Below are 16447 nucleotides of genomic sequence, written 5' to 3'. Positions count from 1 at the left end.
TAATTTCCATCCTTACGTGCCTTGGAGTTCTTGAATTCCACCAGGTGCTTTTGACTTCAGTTTAAGTCCAACTGCTTTTCCTCTGGTCTCTCCTACTAATTTTTAGCAATTTAGGTAAAAACAATGACTGCAGATGCTGGAAACCAGAGTCTAGATTAGAGTGGTGCTGGAAAAGCACAGCAGTTCAGGCAGCATCTGAGAAGCAGTTGGTAAACTACTGACTTTACCAAGAAAGATGCTGCTGCCAAAGGCAGATCAAGTATTTATAGAGTATTGGTCTGCTGCCTCTGTATGTAGAATCCCTTCTTGGTCACTCAGCAGCAGCACCCTCTGCTTGCACCCCTTTAACTATCTATATATAAACGAAAGGACATTGGTTTTTCAATGTGAAATGGTCAGTTAAACTTATAATGTGCATGTTATTATTCATTCTCAAATCACATTTTAAAATTAGATTTTTGCATTTGGGATATGTGGGCTTTGCTAGCAAGACCAGCATTTACTGCCGATCCCTAATTGGGAAGGTAGTGGTGAACTCCTTGTTGAACAACTGCAATCACGTACTACAGACAGACCCACAATACTTTTCAGGAAGAGTTCAAGGATTTTGACCCATCAGCAACAACATTCTTAATCAGGATGGTGTATAACCTCCCTTTGTTCTTCCTGATGATGAGGTCATGGATTAGAAAGTGCTGTTGAAGGATTCAAGGCAAGTTGCTGTGGAGTGTCTTGTGGAGTACCCATTGCTGCCACTGACCACTAATGGTGATGGGAGTGAATGTTTAAGATGGGAGTTTGCTGTCTGTTGGACTAGATTGAATGAATCTGTTGAGATCTTTGTGTTTTTGGAGTTGTACCATCCTGGCAAGTGGAAAGTAGCCCTAATTGTGCCCAATAGTGGAGAGGCTTTGGGGGGAAATCAGAAGTTATTCACCACATCATTTATTAGATGATCCATTAAAGTTTATTGGAATTCTTGGGAAGTTAATAAGTGAAAGACGATGGAATTGAGGAAACCTGCTCTTGCTTGAAGGTAGTCATGGCCTGGTACTTTAGTAGACAAGATTTTAAAACTGCCAGGCTGTTGTCAGGACCCATCAGCCATTAACTGATGTCATTTGAAGTGAATAGAATTGGGTAAGGACTTGAAATGTGTAGACCTCAGGAAGAAGTAAGGATAGATCAACCTCTAGCCCCTAAACAGCAAAGATAAGACCATAAGACATAGGAGTGGAAGTAAGGCCATCCAGCCCATCGAGTCCACTTCGCCATTCAATCATGGCTGATGGGCATTTCGACTCCACTTACCCGCATTCTCCCCATAGCCCTTCATTCCTCGAGACATCGAGAATTTATCAATCTCTGCCTTGAAGACATTTAGCGTCCCGGCCTCCACTGCACTCTGCGGCAATGAATTCCACAGGCCCACCACACTCTGGCTGAAGAAATGTCTCCGCATTTCTGTTCTGAATCGACCCTCTCTAATTTTAAGGTTGTGTCCACATTAACATCCCAAGATGCTTGCATATATATCAGCCTTTTTGGTGTTTTATTTGTGGTCTAAATCAGTTTTTGGCCATTGGTTAAAAACAGTGATAAAATAATCCCCTGATCCATCTGCATAGAAGTAACTCTCTGCATGTCTAATTAGGTAAGACCAAAACCTAAATCAAAGTTGTTGTCGGAAATTTAGTGACGATAGCAGAATTTTATTTGATGTAAAACAGAGCAAGTGTTTGTCCTTTGAATAAATTCCATGTGACCTAAAATTTTGAAAACACCAGATCATCTCTATTAAATAAAATTATGTGCAACCTAGAAATTTGGATTTTTCACTCCCAAGAGAATACAGGTTTTCTCTACATTTAGTCTATGAGTAGGTTTGCAAGATGGTGTTATCAATGTAGAGTTGTATTAGATGCAAGTCTGGTTATCTGAATAGATTTACTCATGAAATAAGATTGAATCCCAGCAACAAAGCTTCAACCTTGGGCCTTTTATACTATTCACATTTTATACTTACAAAAATTGGTTTTATATTCTTATTTTGAAAAATAAAAGTGACGCAAAATTGAAGACAACTGTTTGTAGAAGTGAATTAACAAAATATTGTCTTTATGCAGTTTGTGGTCACATTCCAAGAATTAATTAACATCTCTCAAATACTTTGTACAGATCAGGCAGATTGGCAAGCTGCAGGATGGATCCATCCTCTGCGAAGTGTTTCGGTGGAAGGAGGAGAGTTCTGAAAGCTTTGGAAACAACATGTTCTATAGTCCACTTCCAGGGCTTGTCACTACCAAACTCCTGCTTATAAAGAAAAAGACAGTTGCACACTATATAAGTGTCAATAAGTAATGCATTAAACCTAATACATCGCTAGCATTTAAAAACCTTTCCAGGATTGATCTCTCCCTTTCCATAAACAGTTGACTTCTTCAACACCAGTCACTGGTCCCTAGTCGAAGAGGTCACTCTCCATATATGGCTGTCAGCCAAAAGCCCAAGCATGCAGGTGGTGAGGTGGAATCACAGCTGAACTGAACTACAACTACAACTACCACCAACAGTGTCACCTGCAATCAGGAGCAGGGATCCAGATAGATTTGCTGATTCAAGTGATGGTGATGTAATCACGTTACAGCCAATACACATTTTAAAAAGGTTGCACTTCAGAAATAATATCCCCAATTCATCAATTGTCTAACGGCAAATTTGTTAACAAAACGTACATTATAGCAGAATGAACTGTACTTGTTTCATTATTCTCAAGTTTGGACTGGTAAAAATTAATAAAGTAGGAGCAAATTTTACTCCACCACCCAGGTCGCCATCATCCATAATGATCAAGGGATTTTACAAAAGCATGACGTTTGTTTCTCTGTTGTTTGTGTGATCTAATTTAGCTACATTCAAAATTAGAGGGCATTCATATGCACTTAGCAATATAAACCTATGCAAATTATCCATTTGACTCTTTAGAACATGACTTAGCGAAGTCAATCCATTTACAGATTTTATATCCACTTGTAAAACAAAACAAGGTCTGATTGTTTTGTCATTTTTCTGTGATTAAGATAGTCTGTCAGTTAAAGGAACAAAGTAGTTATGCAAAACTATTATGCGCACTTCACAATGTTTTGCAACCTCAAACCAAAGCACAAGAATTAATAATCAATGCTAACTGAGTGACACCTACCTGCTGCTTTTTGTTCACAAAAGGCTGAGGCTTGGCTCAATGCCAATTCCCCCTTTTTCCCCTTTTCAAAGTCTAGGTTGAAGGCTATTGCATTCTCACAGCCTCTGCAGCATGATGCATATGATCCAAAAACACTTCAGATATAAAAGAAGCAAGTGAAATGACAAGAGACAACAGGAAGCGGGATGTTGTTGGTCTCTGATTATTTCTGGATTTACTCCATGGCATCAAGTCACTCCAAGATGTATTCATGGGCTTGTCCTTCACAGAACAGCAATTATCAATCTATTTCAATCCTCTCTTCCTTAGACAGTCCCTCAGGATCTAGGATACCTTCCATGCTGGTTGGGTGGTTTCTAAAATGCCTTAAATATCCTCGATGTGCAAACTGCAGACTCTGTCACGTGCACGAAAATGGCGTTCTAAGAGTTGGGTACATACATGGTTTGGAGAGTTGTACATTGTATCCAAACTCAACTTCTCATCTGTGCCTGACAATCTGTCTTGCTCTGTTTGGTGCTTTCCCAGGTGAAACTTTTCCATTTTGATCAGTCACGAGAGGATCTCTCATGACTCACTGGTGATGTTTGACCTCTTCAGAGATACCATGAGGACATCCCTAAAACATTTATGTTGTCCTCCCTTTAATCTCCTGCCAGCAACAAGTTTTGAGTACAGCAATTGCTGCAGCAATCTGCTGTCAATCATCTATCTGACATATCCCATCCAGCAGTCCTCAATATTAGGCTTATCGATAAGGGAGAGGTTCTTATTATTGATTCTATTTTAGTGACATATCACATTGATCTAATGGACGCTTGCAGTTACTATTGACCTTAAGAACAATAAAACAGTTGATCACATTTATACCTGCTGACTCGGATTTGGTGACACCTGAGATTCTGTATCCAGTGTATATTCTTTTCTGATGGAGTAAAACATACCACATTCCTTGCTTAATTTTTCAAAACACTCCTTTTCTTCATCCCAGTTCACCTAAATAAAGAGAGGAACATGATGTATGTATAATCACAAAAGATGCCAGGCACAATAAGATTAGACACAATGAAAACTACTTGCATCTTGTATTGTTATTTGGTGTCAAATACAATAATTTAAAATAAATACTGAATGTTGAAGTAAGGTTTAAAAATAGTCAGTATTATTTCAATGCCTGGTCAAATGAGATTTTGCCATGATCAAGTGTGAATTACGATATGGTTGCACTCGAAATTGGCTAGTTTATCAGAGAGGAAGTCAAGCTGGAACCTGGATTGTTGAAGCAGTTATTCTGAATCGAAAAGATTAGATTAGATTAAATTACTTAGTGTGGAAACAGGCCCTTCGAGCCAACAAGTCCACACCGACCCGCCGAAGCGCAACCCACCCATACCCCTACATTTACCCCTTACCTAACACTACGGATAATTTAGCATGGCCAATTCACCTGACCCGCACATCTTTGGACTGTGGGAGGAAACCGGAGCACCTGGAGGAAACCCACGCAGACACGGGGAGAACGTGCAAACTCCACACAGTCAGTCGCCTGAGTCGGGAATTGAACCCGGGTCTCAGGCACTGAGGCAGCAGTGCTAACCACTGTGCCACCGTGCCACCCACAAAAGGTGAGAACTGCACACATACAAACAACATACTGCAGATGCCCTGGAAATCCAGAATTCATGAAATATTCAGCATGTCCAGAAAGCAAGGGGGAAGCAGAGTTAATGTTTCAGGTTGACACTGAGAAAAGATATAGGAGTGTAATGGGTTTCAAGCAAATGAAGAGGAATAAATGGAAAATCTGATGCAGGGTAAAGGCAAGGACATATTGTTAGATGAAATAAGCTTTCATGGTAGAAACACTAAAGGGTAATGAGACAAAGAAAAAATATATTTCCAAACGAGAAGTGAAAAAAAATGATCCAGTAAAAACAGATGCGGAGATAGAGGTTATAATCTAACACAGTTGAACTCAGTGTTGAGTCCAAGAGTCTGTACAGTGCTGAGTTGAAAGATGTGATGCTGTTCACAAAACTAAAATCACACTTATTTTGACCAATGTAGTTGGCCAAGGACAATTTGGTCAGAATGAGAGTGAGGTGGAGAATTAAAGTGACTAATGACAGGAAGCACAGATCGAATACAGGTATTCCACAAAGCAGTCATCCAGCATATGTTTGATCTCTGTGATAGACATGTCATGTCCATAAGGAAGCAAGATGGAATTATGGACATTGTATTATTTTAATATGGTATCTGGAAAATCAGGTGTATTTTGTTTATGGTTTCTAGTGGAAATGGTAGCATGGTGTTTGTGTCACTGGACTAGTAATCCAGACATCCAGGCTAATGCACTAGAAACATGGGTTCAAATCCCAGCACAGTAGCTAATGAAATTTAAATTCACTAACTAATAAATGAAGTGTAAACTAGTCTCTGTAATGCTGAATGAAGCTGTAACAGAATGCTGCTGAAACAAAGTGTAAACCTGAGAGTTTGGCAAGGAAGGAAGCTTGGTGAGGAGGGGAGGGAAAAGATTTTCCTTTCCTTTTCCAACTTAGTCAGCTCCAAAATACTGGGAGTTAAAATACTGTACAAGAAGGGTCAGAGAGCCAGTAGGAGGTCAACTGTGTGAAACTTTGCTACAATTAATATAGTTGGAAAGGGGAATGTGATCCTGCAGTCAGAATTTAGCAGCCAGCCAGCACCTCAAAAGGAGTAATCTTGGTATTACTCCCAATGTCTTGTGAAAGTGAGGACAGAAGCAATAAGATGACATAGATGAATGTACAGCTGCAGGAAAAATTATAAAGGAAGACTTCAAAAGCTTGAACTTGTTCTGTGAGAGAGGCCACCTGTACAAGCCACATGGTTTGTGTCTGAACAGAGCTGAGACAGAGTTCCTTGCTAATGCTGTTTAGGGAGCTTTGACCTTTCTCTGCAGGGTTGCAGAAATCAGGGAAGAATAATATCATGGTGCATATAATAATGGGAGAAACAGATAAGCTCCAGAATACAGAATAGTTAATTAATAGGTAGAATCAAAGCAAGGGGAAAATTAAAACATTCTAAATCAAGGATGCACTGCATATACGTGCATGTATGGAGTAAAGCATATAAGACTGATGAGTTGAATGATGTAGTCCTTTTGAATGATATGTAATGATAACAGAGACTTAGTTCAAGGAGAAGCTGGATTGGATCATGAGACATAGGAGCTGAAGGAGACTGTTCAGCCCGTCCAGTCTGTTCCACCATCTAATGAGATAATGGCTGATTTTATAATTCCACTTTCCTATCTTTTCCCCATAATCCTTGATTTCCTTTCGAAATAAAAATGACTCTCAGTCTTGAATACACTGAATGACCCAGTATCCTCTGGCCTCTGTGGTAAAAAAATTCCACAGATCCATTACCCTGTGAGAAAAGAAATCCCTCATCTTTGCCTTTAAAGAATGATCCCTTGATATGAATTTATGCCTCCTAGTAGAGACTCTCCAAAAAGACCTAAGCTCTAACCAATCAAGCTCCCTAAGAATCTAGTATGTTCAATAAGATCACCTCATTCTCAGTGTCTACGATGCAAAGACCTTGGTGTTGTAAGTTTTGAATTTTGGGGCCAGGCAACTAATCCAAAATGATTTTTATCAATCCTCTACAATTTGATTTTATAGATACAAGTAACAAGTTACCCACCTCTGTAGCGAGACGCAGGATGAACATTGGCAACCCCTCCAGAGCTGGAACATAGTTTTCCAAGAGTAGAGGTAATCCAGTCAGGTTTCCTTCCTAGGAATGAGCACAGTGAATAATTCTAACAATGGCTTTCTCCAGAGTGTCACAGGCAGTCCCCAAATTATGAATGGGCTCAACTTCTGAGTTGGTTTCTAAGTCAATTTTTATGAGAGTTGGAACTCAACATATTTACAACTATTTTATTTTGTATTCAGTACAAGCATTCACAAGTCTGATGTTTGCAAATCAGGGACCAGCTGTAACTGCAATGACAAAGCACTTTATTTCTTTGTCCATCTTTACCAAGAAACAGATAGACTATTTGAGCAGGACATTCCATATTCCAACAATTTTCAGTCACCTTAAATAGTATACTAACCTCATCAATACCAAGGGAAAAGTAATCTTGTAGCATTTCAGATTTTGTTTTCAAAAAATCAACAATATACTCTGCCAATCCTTCTTTGGGACCATCTTCTTCTGTCCAGCCGCTTTCTGGACTATCCAATGCTAGCATTGCCAGTTCATACAAAGGGGCAGGGCTCTGAACACAAGGTAGAAAAACAAATTTGGTGTCCTGTGCTAGCAATGAAATTACTAAGACAAAGAATAACATCACACACTTACCGACAACTTCAACACTCCAAAATTACCAAAGTCATAGATTAAGATCTGGTAGAATAATTCCTGACTGAAAGAAAAGCATAACTTGGAGTCAAAAATTATTTATAAACAATATGGCATTTACAAAGTCAGAAACACTTTGAGACAACAGTTGGTTCAAAGACAACAATGATATATTTATTAATACAAGGAAAATGCTGAGAATATGCAGCATCAGTAGAGAGAAACAGCTAATGTTCATTGGAATAAAAGCAATATACAGTAATTGCTGGAGAATCTCAGCAGATCTGGCAGCAGTTCTAAGAAAGAATGCATTGGAAACTGTTTCTAGTGCAGCAAAAAGTTCTTGAGCTGAAATATCAGCTTACTTTTTCCATTGAATTTGCCTGGCTTATTGAATATCTCTTGGATTTTTAAAAACTTTTTTTTAAACAAAAAGGTTCCCATAGAGCTGAATCAGTAGATTTTAAGAGACCTCACTCCCACTACAGTTTATGAATAATGTTCACGAGTCACCCCTTTCCAATCTCAAAACACCCTAGTTCTTCAATATTTTCATAACAATGTAGCATAAACACCGGGAGGCCTATGTTCAATTCTGTTCTGCTGCTTGGATAAGTTGGAGTAAACATTTGTCCTATTGTTAGAATAGGTCTAAATTACTCTTTGTAGCATCCTAAAGCTAGGAAATACTAACTTTCTCAGTCTTTCATTCCTGCCACAAAATCTAAACTCGATGTTACTTAATCACTGCCTCCTGATTAAACACGTCTTCCCTTTGACTCTATTTGGCCTATTATGATGACTCCAAATGAGCCGTTGGCCCTTCAACAGCAGTTCTGACAATGAAAGCAAATGCTCCTTAGAAGGATGGATTGTATCTGAATTGGAAGGGGACAAAGATACTGGCAGGGAGATTTGCTAGAGCTGCTCGGGAGGATTTAAACTAGTAAGGTGTGGTGGGGGGGGTGGGGGAAACCAGGAAGATAGTGAATAAAGAGATCAATCTGAGACTGGTACAGTTGAGAAAAGAAGCAAGTCAAACAGTCAGGGCAGGTAGGAACAAAGCAGAGAACAAGGTAGAACGGATAAATTAAACTGCATTTATTTCAATGAAAGAGACCTAACAGGGAAGGCAGATGAACTCAGGGCATGGTTAGGAACTGGGACTGGGATATCACAGCAATTACAGAAACGTGGCTCAGGGATGGGCAGGACGAGCAGCTTAATGTTCCAGGATACAAATACTACAGGATGGATAGGAAGGGAGGCAAGAGAGGAGGGGGAGTGACTTCTTGTTAAAATTAGCATTACAGCTGTACTTTGGGAGAATATTCCCAGATATACATCCAGGAAAGATTTTTGGGTGGACCCGAGAAGAAGAAAGGGATGAGCACCTTATTGGGATTGTATTATAGATCCCCTAATAATGAGTAGGAAATTTAGAAACAAATATATAAAGGAGATTTCAGTTATCTGTAAGAATAAATGGGTGGTTATGAAGTTAAAAAACACAACACCAGGTTATAGTCCAACAGGTTTATCTGGAAGCACTAGCTTTCGGAGCGCTGCTCCTTCATCAGGTGGTTGAGACCATCCCTACGGGTACCAAACTTGGATATCTGTCTCTGCTCGGCCACTTTTCGTTGTTGCCTGTCCTGAAGTCCACCTTGGAGGACGGTCACCCAAAGGTCCAAGGTCGAACATCCTGGACTGATGAAGTGTTCTCTGACTGGGAGGGAACACTCCTGTCTGTTGATTGTTGTGCGGTGTCCATTCATCCGTTGCCGTAGCCTCTGCTTGGAGTGTTTAGATTACAATCGTCTGGCCATTGTGGCACAGACAGCCTCACACAGGGAAGCTCACACCTTCAATACATTATCAGGGCTGACAAGACACCAATTTTTAAAGTTCGCTTGAGAATGTAACTTTTTTTTAAAAATGTTTTGTGATTTACATATGAAAGAACTGAACCCAACATGGTCATTCTAACAGATGAGAGACTTAAACAATCCAGGTCTTTTTCAAGATATAATTTTAGTTACATCACACTGCAAACTTTTGCTCTCAGTTCTGTGTCTTACAATCTTTTTCTCCACAACCACCTGAAGGAGCTGTGCTCAGAAAGCTAGTGCTTCCAAATAAACCTGTTGGACTATAACCTGGTGTTGTGTGATTTTTTAAAAATTTGTACACCCAATCCAACACTGGTGCCTCCAAATCAGGTTGGTTATGGGAGGGAATTTTAACTTTCCAAACATAGACTGGGACTGCCATAGTGTTAAGGGTTTAGATGGAGAGGAATTTGTTAACGGTATACAAGAACATTTTCTGATTTAGTATGTGGCTGTGCCTACTAGAGAAAGTGCAAAACTTGACTTACTCTTGGGAAAGAAGGTAGGGCAGGTGACTGATGTGTCAGTGGGGGAGCACATTGGGGCCAGCGACCATAAATCTATTAGTTTTAAAATAGTGATGGAAAAGGATAGACTAAATCTAACTGTTGAAGTTGTAAATTGGAGGAAGGCTAATTTTAACGGTATTATGTAAACACTTTCAAAAGCTGATTAGGGGCAGATGGTCGCAGGTAAAGGGATGGCTGGAAAATGGGAAGCCTTCAGAAATAAGATAACGAGAATCCAGAGAAAGTATATTCCTGTTAGGGTGAAAGGAAAGGCCGGTAGGTATGGGGAATGCTGGATGACTAAAGACATTGAGGGTTTGGCTAAGGAAAAGAAGAAAGCATATGTAAGGTATAGACAGAATAGATGGAGTGAATCCTTAGAAGAGTATAAAGGAAGAAGGAGTATACTTAAGAGGGAAAGCAGGAGGGCAAAAAGGGGACATGAGATAGCTTTGGTAAATAGAATTAAGGAGAATCCAAAAGGTTTTTACAAATACATTAAAGACAAAAGGGTAACTAGGGAGAGAATAGGGCCCCTCAAAGATCAGCAAGGCGGCCTTTGTGTGGAGCCACAGAAAATGGGGGAGATACTAAATGAGCATTTTGCATCAGTATTTACGTGGAAAAGGATATGAAAGACATAGATTGTAGGGAAATAGATGGTGACATCTTGCAAAACGTCCATATATTACAGAGGAGGACTTGAAATGCATAAGTGGATAAATCCCCAGGACCTGATCAGGTGTACCCTAGAACTCTGTGGGAAGCTAGAGAAGTGATTGCTGGGCCTCTTGCTGAGATATTTGTATCATCGAAAGTCACAGGTGAGGTATCAGAAGACTGGAGGTTGGCTAACGTGGTGCCACTGTTTAAGAAGGGTGGTGAAGACAAACCAGGGAACTATAGACCAGTGAGCCTGTGGACAAGTTGTTGGAGGGAATCCTGAGGGACAGGATGTACATGTATTTGAAAAGGCAAGGACAGATTAGGGATAGTCAACAAGGCTTTGTGTGCGGGAAATCATGTCTCAAGTTTTTTGAAGTAGTAACAAAGAGGACTGATGAGGACAGAACAGTGAATGTGATCTATATAGTCTTCAGTAAGGCGTTCAACAAAGTTCCCCATGGGAAACTAGTTAGCAGCGTTAGATCTCATGGAACACTAGGGAGAACTAGCCATTTGGATACAGAACTGGCTCAAAAGGTAGAAGAAGACAGAATGGGAGTGGAGGGTTGTTTTTCACACTGGAGGTCTGTGGAGTGCCAAAAGGATCGGTGCTGGGTCCACTGCTTTTTGTCACCTACATAAATGATTTAGATGTGAACATAGGAGGTATAGTTAGTAAATTTGCAGATGATACCAAAATTGGAGGTGTAGTGGACAGCGAAGAAGGTTACTTCAGATTACAATGGGATCTTGATCAGATGGGCCAATGGGCTGAGAAGTGGCAGATGGAGTTAATTTAAATAAATGCGAGATGCTGCATTTTGGGAAAGCAAATTTTAGCAGGACCTATACACTTAATGGTAAGGTCTTAAGGAGTGTTGCTGAACAAAGGGATCTTGGAGTGCAGGTTCATAGCTCTTTGAAAGTAGAATCACAGGTAGATAGGATAGTGAAGAAGGCATTTAGTATGTTTTCTTTTATTGGTCAGATTATTCAGTAAAGGAGTTGGGAGGTCTTGTTGCAGTTGTACAGAACATTGGTTCTGCCACTTTTGAAATATTGTGCGCACTTCTGGTCTCCTTGCCCTCAGAAGGATGTTGTGAAACTTGAAAGGATTCAGAAAAAATTTAAAGATGTTGCCAGTGTTGGACGATTTGAGCTATAGGGAGAGGTTGAATAGGTTGGGGCTGTTTTCCCTGGAGCATCAGAGCCTGAGGGGTGACTTTGTAGAGGTTTAAAAATCATGAAAGGCATGGATAGGGTAAATAGACAAGGTCTCTTCCCTGGGGTGGGGGGAGTCCAGAACTAGAGGTCATAGGTTTAGGATGAGAGGGGAAGGATATAAAAGCGACCCAAGGGGCAACATTTGTAGCAGAGGGTGGTCCGTGTATGGAATGAGGTGCCAGAGGAAGTGGTGGAGGCTCGTATAACTGCAACATTTAATAGGCATCTGGATGGGTATATGAATAGGAAGGATTTAGATGGATGTGGGCTGGGTGCTGGCAAGTGGGCCCTGATTAGGATGGAATATCTGGTCAGCATGGACGAGTTGGACTGAAGGATCTGTTTCTGTGCTATGACACTAAGTGTTGATTTTGAGAGAATAGAAAACCTCTAACAGCATGTGTGGCATGTGCTGATTTACTGAATTCTTCACGTGAGTTGGACCTGCCTCTGCTTAAGATGGAGGTCACCTCTTAGAAAAGGTAGGAAAAAAAAGACCTAAAAGTAAAAATTTAGGATTTGTGAGGGGTAGGTCTTGCCTTACAAGTCTTTTTGAATTCTTTGAGGAGGTGACCAAGCATATGGATGAGGGTAGAGCAGTAGTAAGGCATTTGATAAGGTTCCCCATGGTAGGCTTCTGCGGAAAGTCAGGAGGCATGGGATAGTGGGAAGTTTGGCCAGTTGGATAGAGAACTGGCTAACCGGTCGAAGTCAGAGATTGGTGGTAGATGGTAAATATTCAGCCTGGAGCCCAATTACAAGTGGAGTTCCGCAGGGATCAGTTCTGGGTCCTCTGCTGTTTGTAATTTTTATTAATGACTTGAGAGGGAGTTGAAGGGTGGGTCAGTAAATTTGCAGATGATACGAAGATAGGTGGAGTTGTGGATAGTGAGGAGGACTGTTGTCGGCTGCAAAGGGACTTAGATATGATGCAGAGCTGGGCTGAGGAGTGGCAGATGGAGTTCAACCCTGTCAAGTGTGAGGTTGTCCATTTTGGAAGGACAAAATAAGAATGCGGAATACAGGGTTAATGGTAGGGTTCTTAGTAAGGTGGAGGAGCAGAGGGATCTTGGGGTCTATGTTCATAGATCTTTGAAAGTTGCCACTCAGGTGGATAGAGCTTGTAAGAAGGCCTATAGTGTATCAGCGTTCATTAACAGAGGGATTGAATTCAAGAGTCGCGAGGTGATGTTGCAGCTTTATAGGACCTTGGTAAGGCCACATTTGGAGTACTGTGTGCAGTTCTGGTTGCCTCATTTTAGGAAAGATGTGGAAGCTTTGGAGAGGGTGCAGAGCAGATTTACCAGGATGTTGCCTGGAATGGAGAATAGACCGTACGAGGATAGGTTGAGAGTGCTAGGCCTTTTCTCATTGGAACCGTGAAGGATGAGGGGTGACTTGATAGAGGTTTATAAGATGATCAGGAGAATAGATAGAGTAGACAGTCAAAGACTTTTTCCCCGGGTACAACGGAATGTTACAAGGGGACATAAATTTAAGGTGAAGGGTGGAAAGGTATAGGGGGGATGTCAGGGGTAGGTTCTTTACCCAGAGTGGTGGGGGCATGGAATGCACTGCCTGTGGGAGTGGCAGAGTCAAAATCATTGGTGACTTTTAAGCAGCAATTGGATAGGTACATGGATAGGTGCTTAAGCTAGGACAAATGTTCGGCACAACATCATGGGCCGAAGGGCCTGTTCTGTGCTGTATTGTTCTATGTTCTGTGTAAAAAGAAGAATTTCTCAGATATTCACCATCAGCACCCTAATATTGACAAGAGTGTCGCATTTTTGTGACATTTATATTTCTTTTTGCATTCCGCAGTGTCTTCAGTGGGGCATCAGCAACAGCAAGAGTAGAATGGCAGCAATGAGTCAGGAGCAGCACGTTTCACGATTCGGCAGCAGCAACTGACTTGAGGAGTGAGTACTGAGGGCCTGCAACAAGAGTGGGAGAATGTTCCGAGGGCCTGCGGCAGGAATGGGAGCTGCAGCAAGTTCAGGGGCCTGCAGCGTGAGTGGGAGTAGGTTCAGGGGCCTGTGGCAGGAGTGGGACGGGTTCCAGGGGCCTGTCGCAGTTGTTGGATTGAGAGCAGGTTCCAAGGGTCTGCGGCGGGAATGGGACCGGGTTCTGAGGGGCTACAGCAGGAGTGGGAGCAGGTTCTGAGGGGCTACGGCGAGAGTTGTTGCAGAGGCAGTTTCTGAGGGCCAGCAGCAAGAGTGGGAGTGAGTTCCGAGGGGGGCATGCCGGGAGCAGGAGTGGGTTCCAAGGGCCTGTTGTAGTAGTGGGACCGGGTTCAGAGGGCCTGCAGCAGGAGCAGGAGCGCATTCCGAGGGCGTGTGGCGGGAGTGGGAGCGGGAACTGGAATGGATTCTGAGGGCATGTGGTGGGAGCGGAAATGGGAGCAGGTTCCAAGTGGCAACTGTAGGATTGGGAGTGCGATCGGGTTTAGAGGACCTGCGGCAGGTTTGGAAATGCAATCAGATTCAGAAGGCCTGTGGCAGGACCGGGAGTGGGAGCGGATTCCGAGGGTCTGTGGCGGGACCGGGATTGGGTTCAGAAGGCCTGCAGCAGGAGTGTGAGTGGAGATTGGGAGTGGGAGCAGGTTCCGAGGTCCTGTGGCGGGAGTGGTAGAGGGTTCCGAGGGCCTGTGGCAGGAGTGGGTTCAGAAGGCCTGCAGCAGCAGTGGGAGTTCCGAGGGCCTGTGACGGAAGTGGGAGCAGGTTCCGAGGGCCTGCGTCGGGAGTGGGAGTGGATTCAGAGGGCCTGTGGCAGGGGTGGGTTCAGAAGGACTGCAGCAGGAGTGGGAGTGAGAGCAGGTTCTGAAGGCCTGTGGCCGGAGTGGGAGCGTATTTCAAGGGTCTGTGGCAGGAACGGGTTCAGATGGCCTGCAGCAGGTGTGGAAGCGGGAGCGGGTTCTGAGGGCCTGCGGCAGGAGCAGGAACGGGAGCGGGTTCAGAAGGCCTGGAGTGGCACCGGGAGCAGGTGCGGGTTCAGAAGGTCTGCAGCAGGAGTGGGAGAGGAAAGCGGGAGTGGGAGTGAGTTCAGAGGGCTTGCGGCAGGAGTGGGAGAGGGTTCCCAGGAAGTGCGGCGAGAGTGGGAGCGGGTTCTGAGGACCTGCGGCACGAGTGGGATTGGGAGCGGGTTTTGAGGGCCTGCGGCAGGAGTAAGAGTGGATGCGTGATCCGAGGGCCTGCAGCAGGAGTAGGAGTGGGAGTTCATTCTGAGGGCCTGTGGCAGGAATGGGAGTGCATTCCGAGGGTCTGTGGCAGGGATGGGACCGGGTTCAGAGGGCCTGCGGTAGAAGCGGGTGCGCATTCCGAGGGCGTGTGGCGGGAGTGGGAGTGGGAGTGGGAACGGATTCTGAGGGCATGTGGTGGGAGTGGGAGCAGGTTCCAAGGGGCAACTGCAGGATTGTGAGTGCGATCAGGTTCAGAGGGCCTGCTGCAGGTTTGGGAGTGTGATCGGGTTCAGAGGGCCTGTGGTAGGACCGGGAGTGGGAGCGGATTCAGAGGGCCTGTGGCGGAAACGGGATTGGGTGGGGTTCAGAAGGCCTGCAGCAGGAGTGTGAGCGGAGAGCGGGAGTGGAAGCAGGTTCAGAGGTCCTGTGGCAGCGGGTTCTGAGGGCCTGTGGCAGGAGCAGGTTCAGAAGTCCTGCAGCAGGAGTGGGAGTGAGCTCCGAGGGCCTGTGACGGGAATGGGAGCGGGTTTCGAGTGCCTGCGGTGTGAGTGGGAGAGGATTCCAAGCACCTGCGGCAGGGGTAGGAGTGGGAGTGGGATCCGAGGACCTGCGGCAGGAGTGGGAGCAGGTTCTGAGAGGCTACAGCAAGAATTGTTGCAGAGGCAGTTTCTGAGTGTCTGCAGCAGGAGTGGGAGTGAGTTCTGAGAGGGGTATGCCAGGAGCAGGTGTGGATTCAGAGGGGCTGTGGTAGTAGTAGTGGGACCGGGTTCAGAGGGCCTGCGGCAGGAGCGGGAGCGCATTCAGAGGGCGTGTGGCGGGAGTGGGAGTGGGAGCGGGAACGGATTCTGAGGGCATGTGGTGGGAGCGGGAGCAGGTTCCAAGGGGCAACTACAGAATTGGGAGTGCGATCGGGTTCAGAGGGCCTGTGGCTGGAGCAGGAGCGGGTTCCGAGGGGCTAGAATTGGAGCGGGAACAAGTTCCAAGGGTCGTGACGGGAGTGGGAGCGGGTTCCGAGGGGTTATGGTAGGAGCGAGTGCAAGAACCGAGGGCCTGTGGTGGGAGTGGTAGCATGTTCAAAGGGCCTGTGGTGGGAGTGGGAACGGGAGTGGGTTCCAAGGGCCTGTGGTAGGAGCGAGAACGGAAGCGGGTTCCAAGGGGCTACGACGGAATTTATAGTGGGAGCGAGTCCAGGTTCCAAGGGCCCGGGGCAGGAGCGGGTTCTGAGGTGCTATGGAGGGAGGAGCAGGAACCGAGGTTCTCCGGCAGGAGTGGGAGTTGATTCCAAGGGCCTACGGCGGGAGCTGGAGTGGGGCAGGTGCCAAGTACAAGTAGGAGCAGATGCAGAGGGCCCACAGGGGGAGTGGGAGCCAGGACCAAGGGCCTTCAGCAGACGCGGGAGTGAGTTCCA

The 16447-nt window shown here is 44.4% G+C and overlaps 1 protein-coding gene across 2 annotated transcripts in view; it reads right to left on the bottom strand.

The window, feature by feature from the left end:
• Positions 1 to 2101: 2101 nt before the first annotated feature.
• The window catches only part of mlh1 (mutL homolog 1, colon cancer, nonpolyposis type 2 (E. coli)), a 57815-nt gene continuing 43469 nt past the window's right edge, over positions 2102 to 16447 (bottom strand). The window contains exons 15-19 of one of the 2 annotated variants that reach the window (XM_060822896.1): positions 7568 to 7631; positions 7320 to 7484; positions 6902 to 6994; positions 4073 to 4198; positions 2102 to 2313 (exon numbers count right to left, since the gene is read on the bottom strand). In XM_060822896.1, coding sequence (XP_060678879.1) covers positions 2152 to 2313; positions 4073 to 4198; positions 6902 to 6994; positions 7320 to 7484; positions 7568 to 7631 — 610 coding nt within the window. In that variant the 3' untranslated portion in view covers positions 2102 to 2151. The remainder of the gene's footprint in view (positions 2314 to 4072; positions 4199 to 6901; positions 6995 to 7319; positions 7485 to 7567; positions 7632 to 16447) is intronic. The other variant, XM_060822897.1, reaches the window with a different exon arrangement.

The sequence above is a fragment of the Hemiscyllium ocellatum genome, chromosome 4 (genome assembly GCF_020745735.1).
Source record: "Hemiscyllium ocellatum isolate sHemOce1 chromosome 4, sHemOce1.pat.X.cur, whole genome shotgun sequence".
In the NCBI taxonomy this organism is placed as follows: Eukaryota; Metazoa; Chordata; class Chondrichthyes; order Orectolobiformes; family Hemiscylliidae; genus Hemiscyllium; species Hemiscyllium ocellatum.
This window is presented reverse-complemented; position numbering and strand designations above follow the sequence as displayed.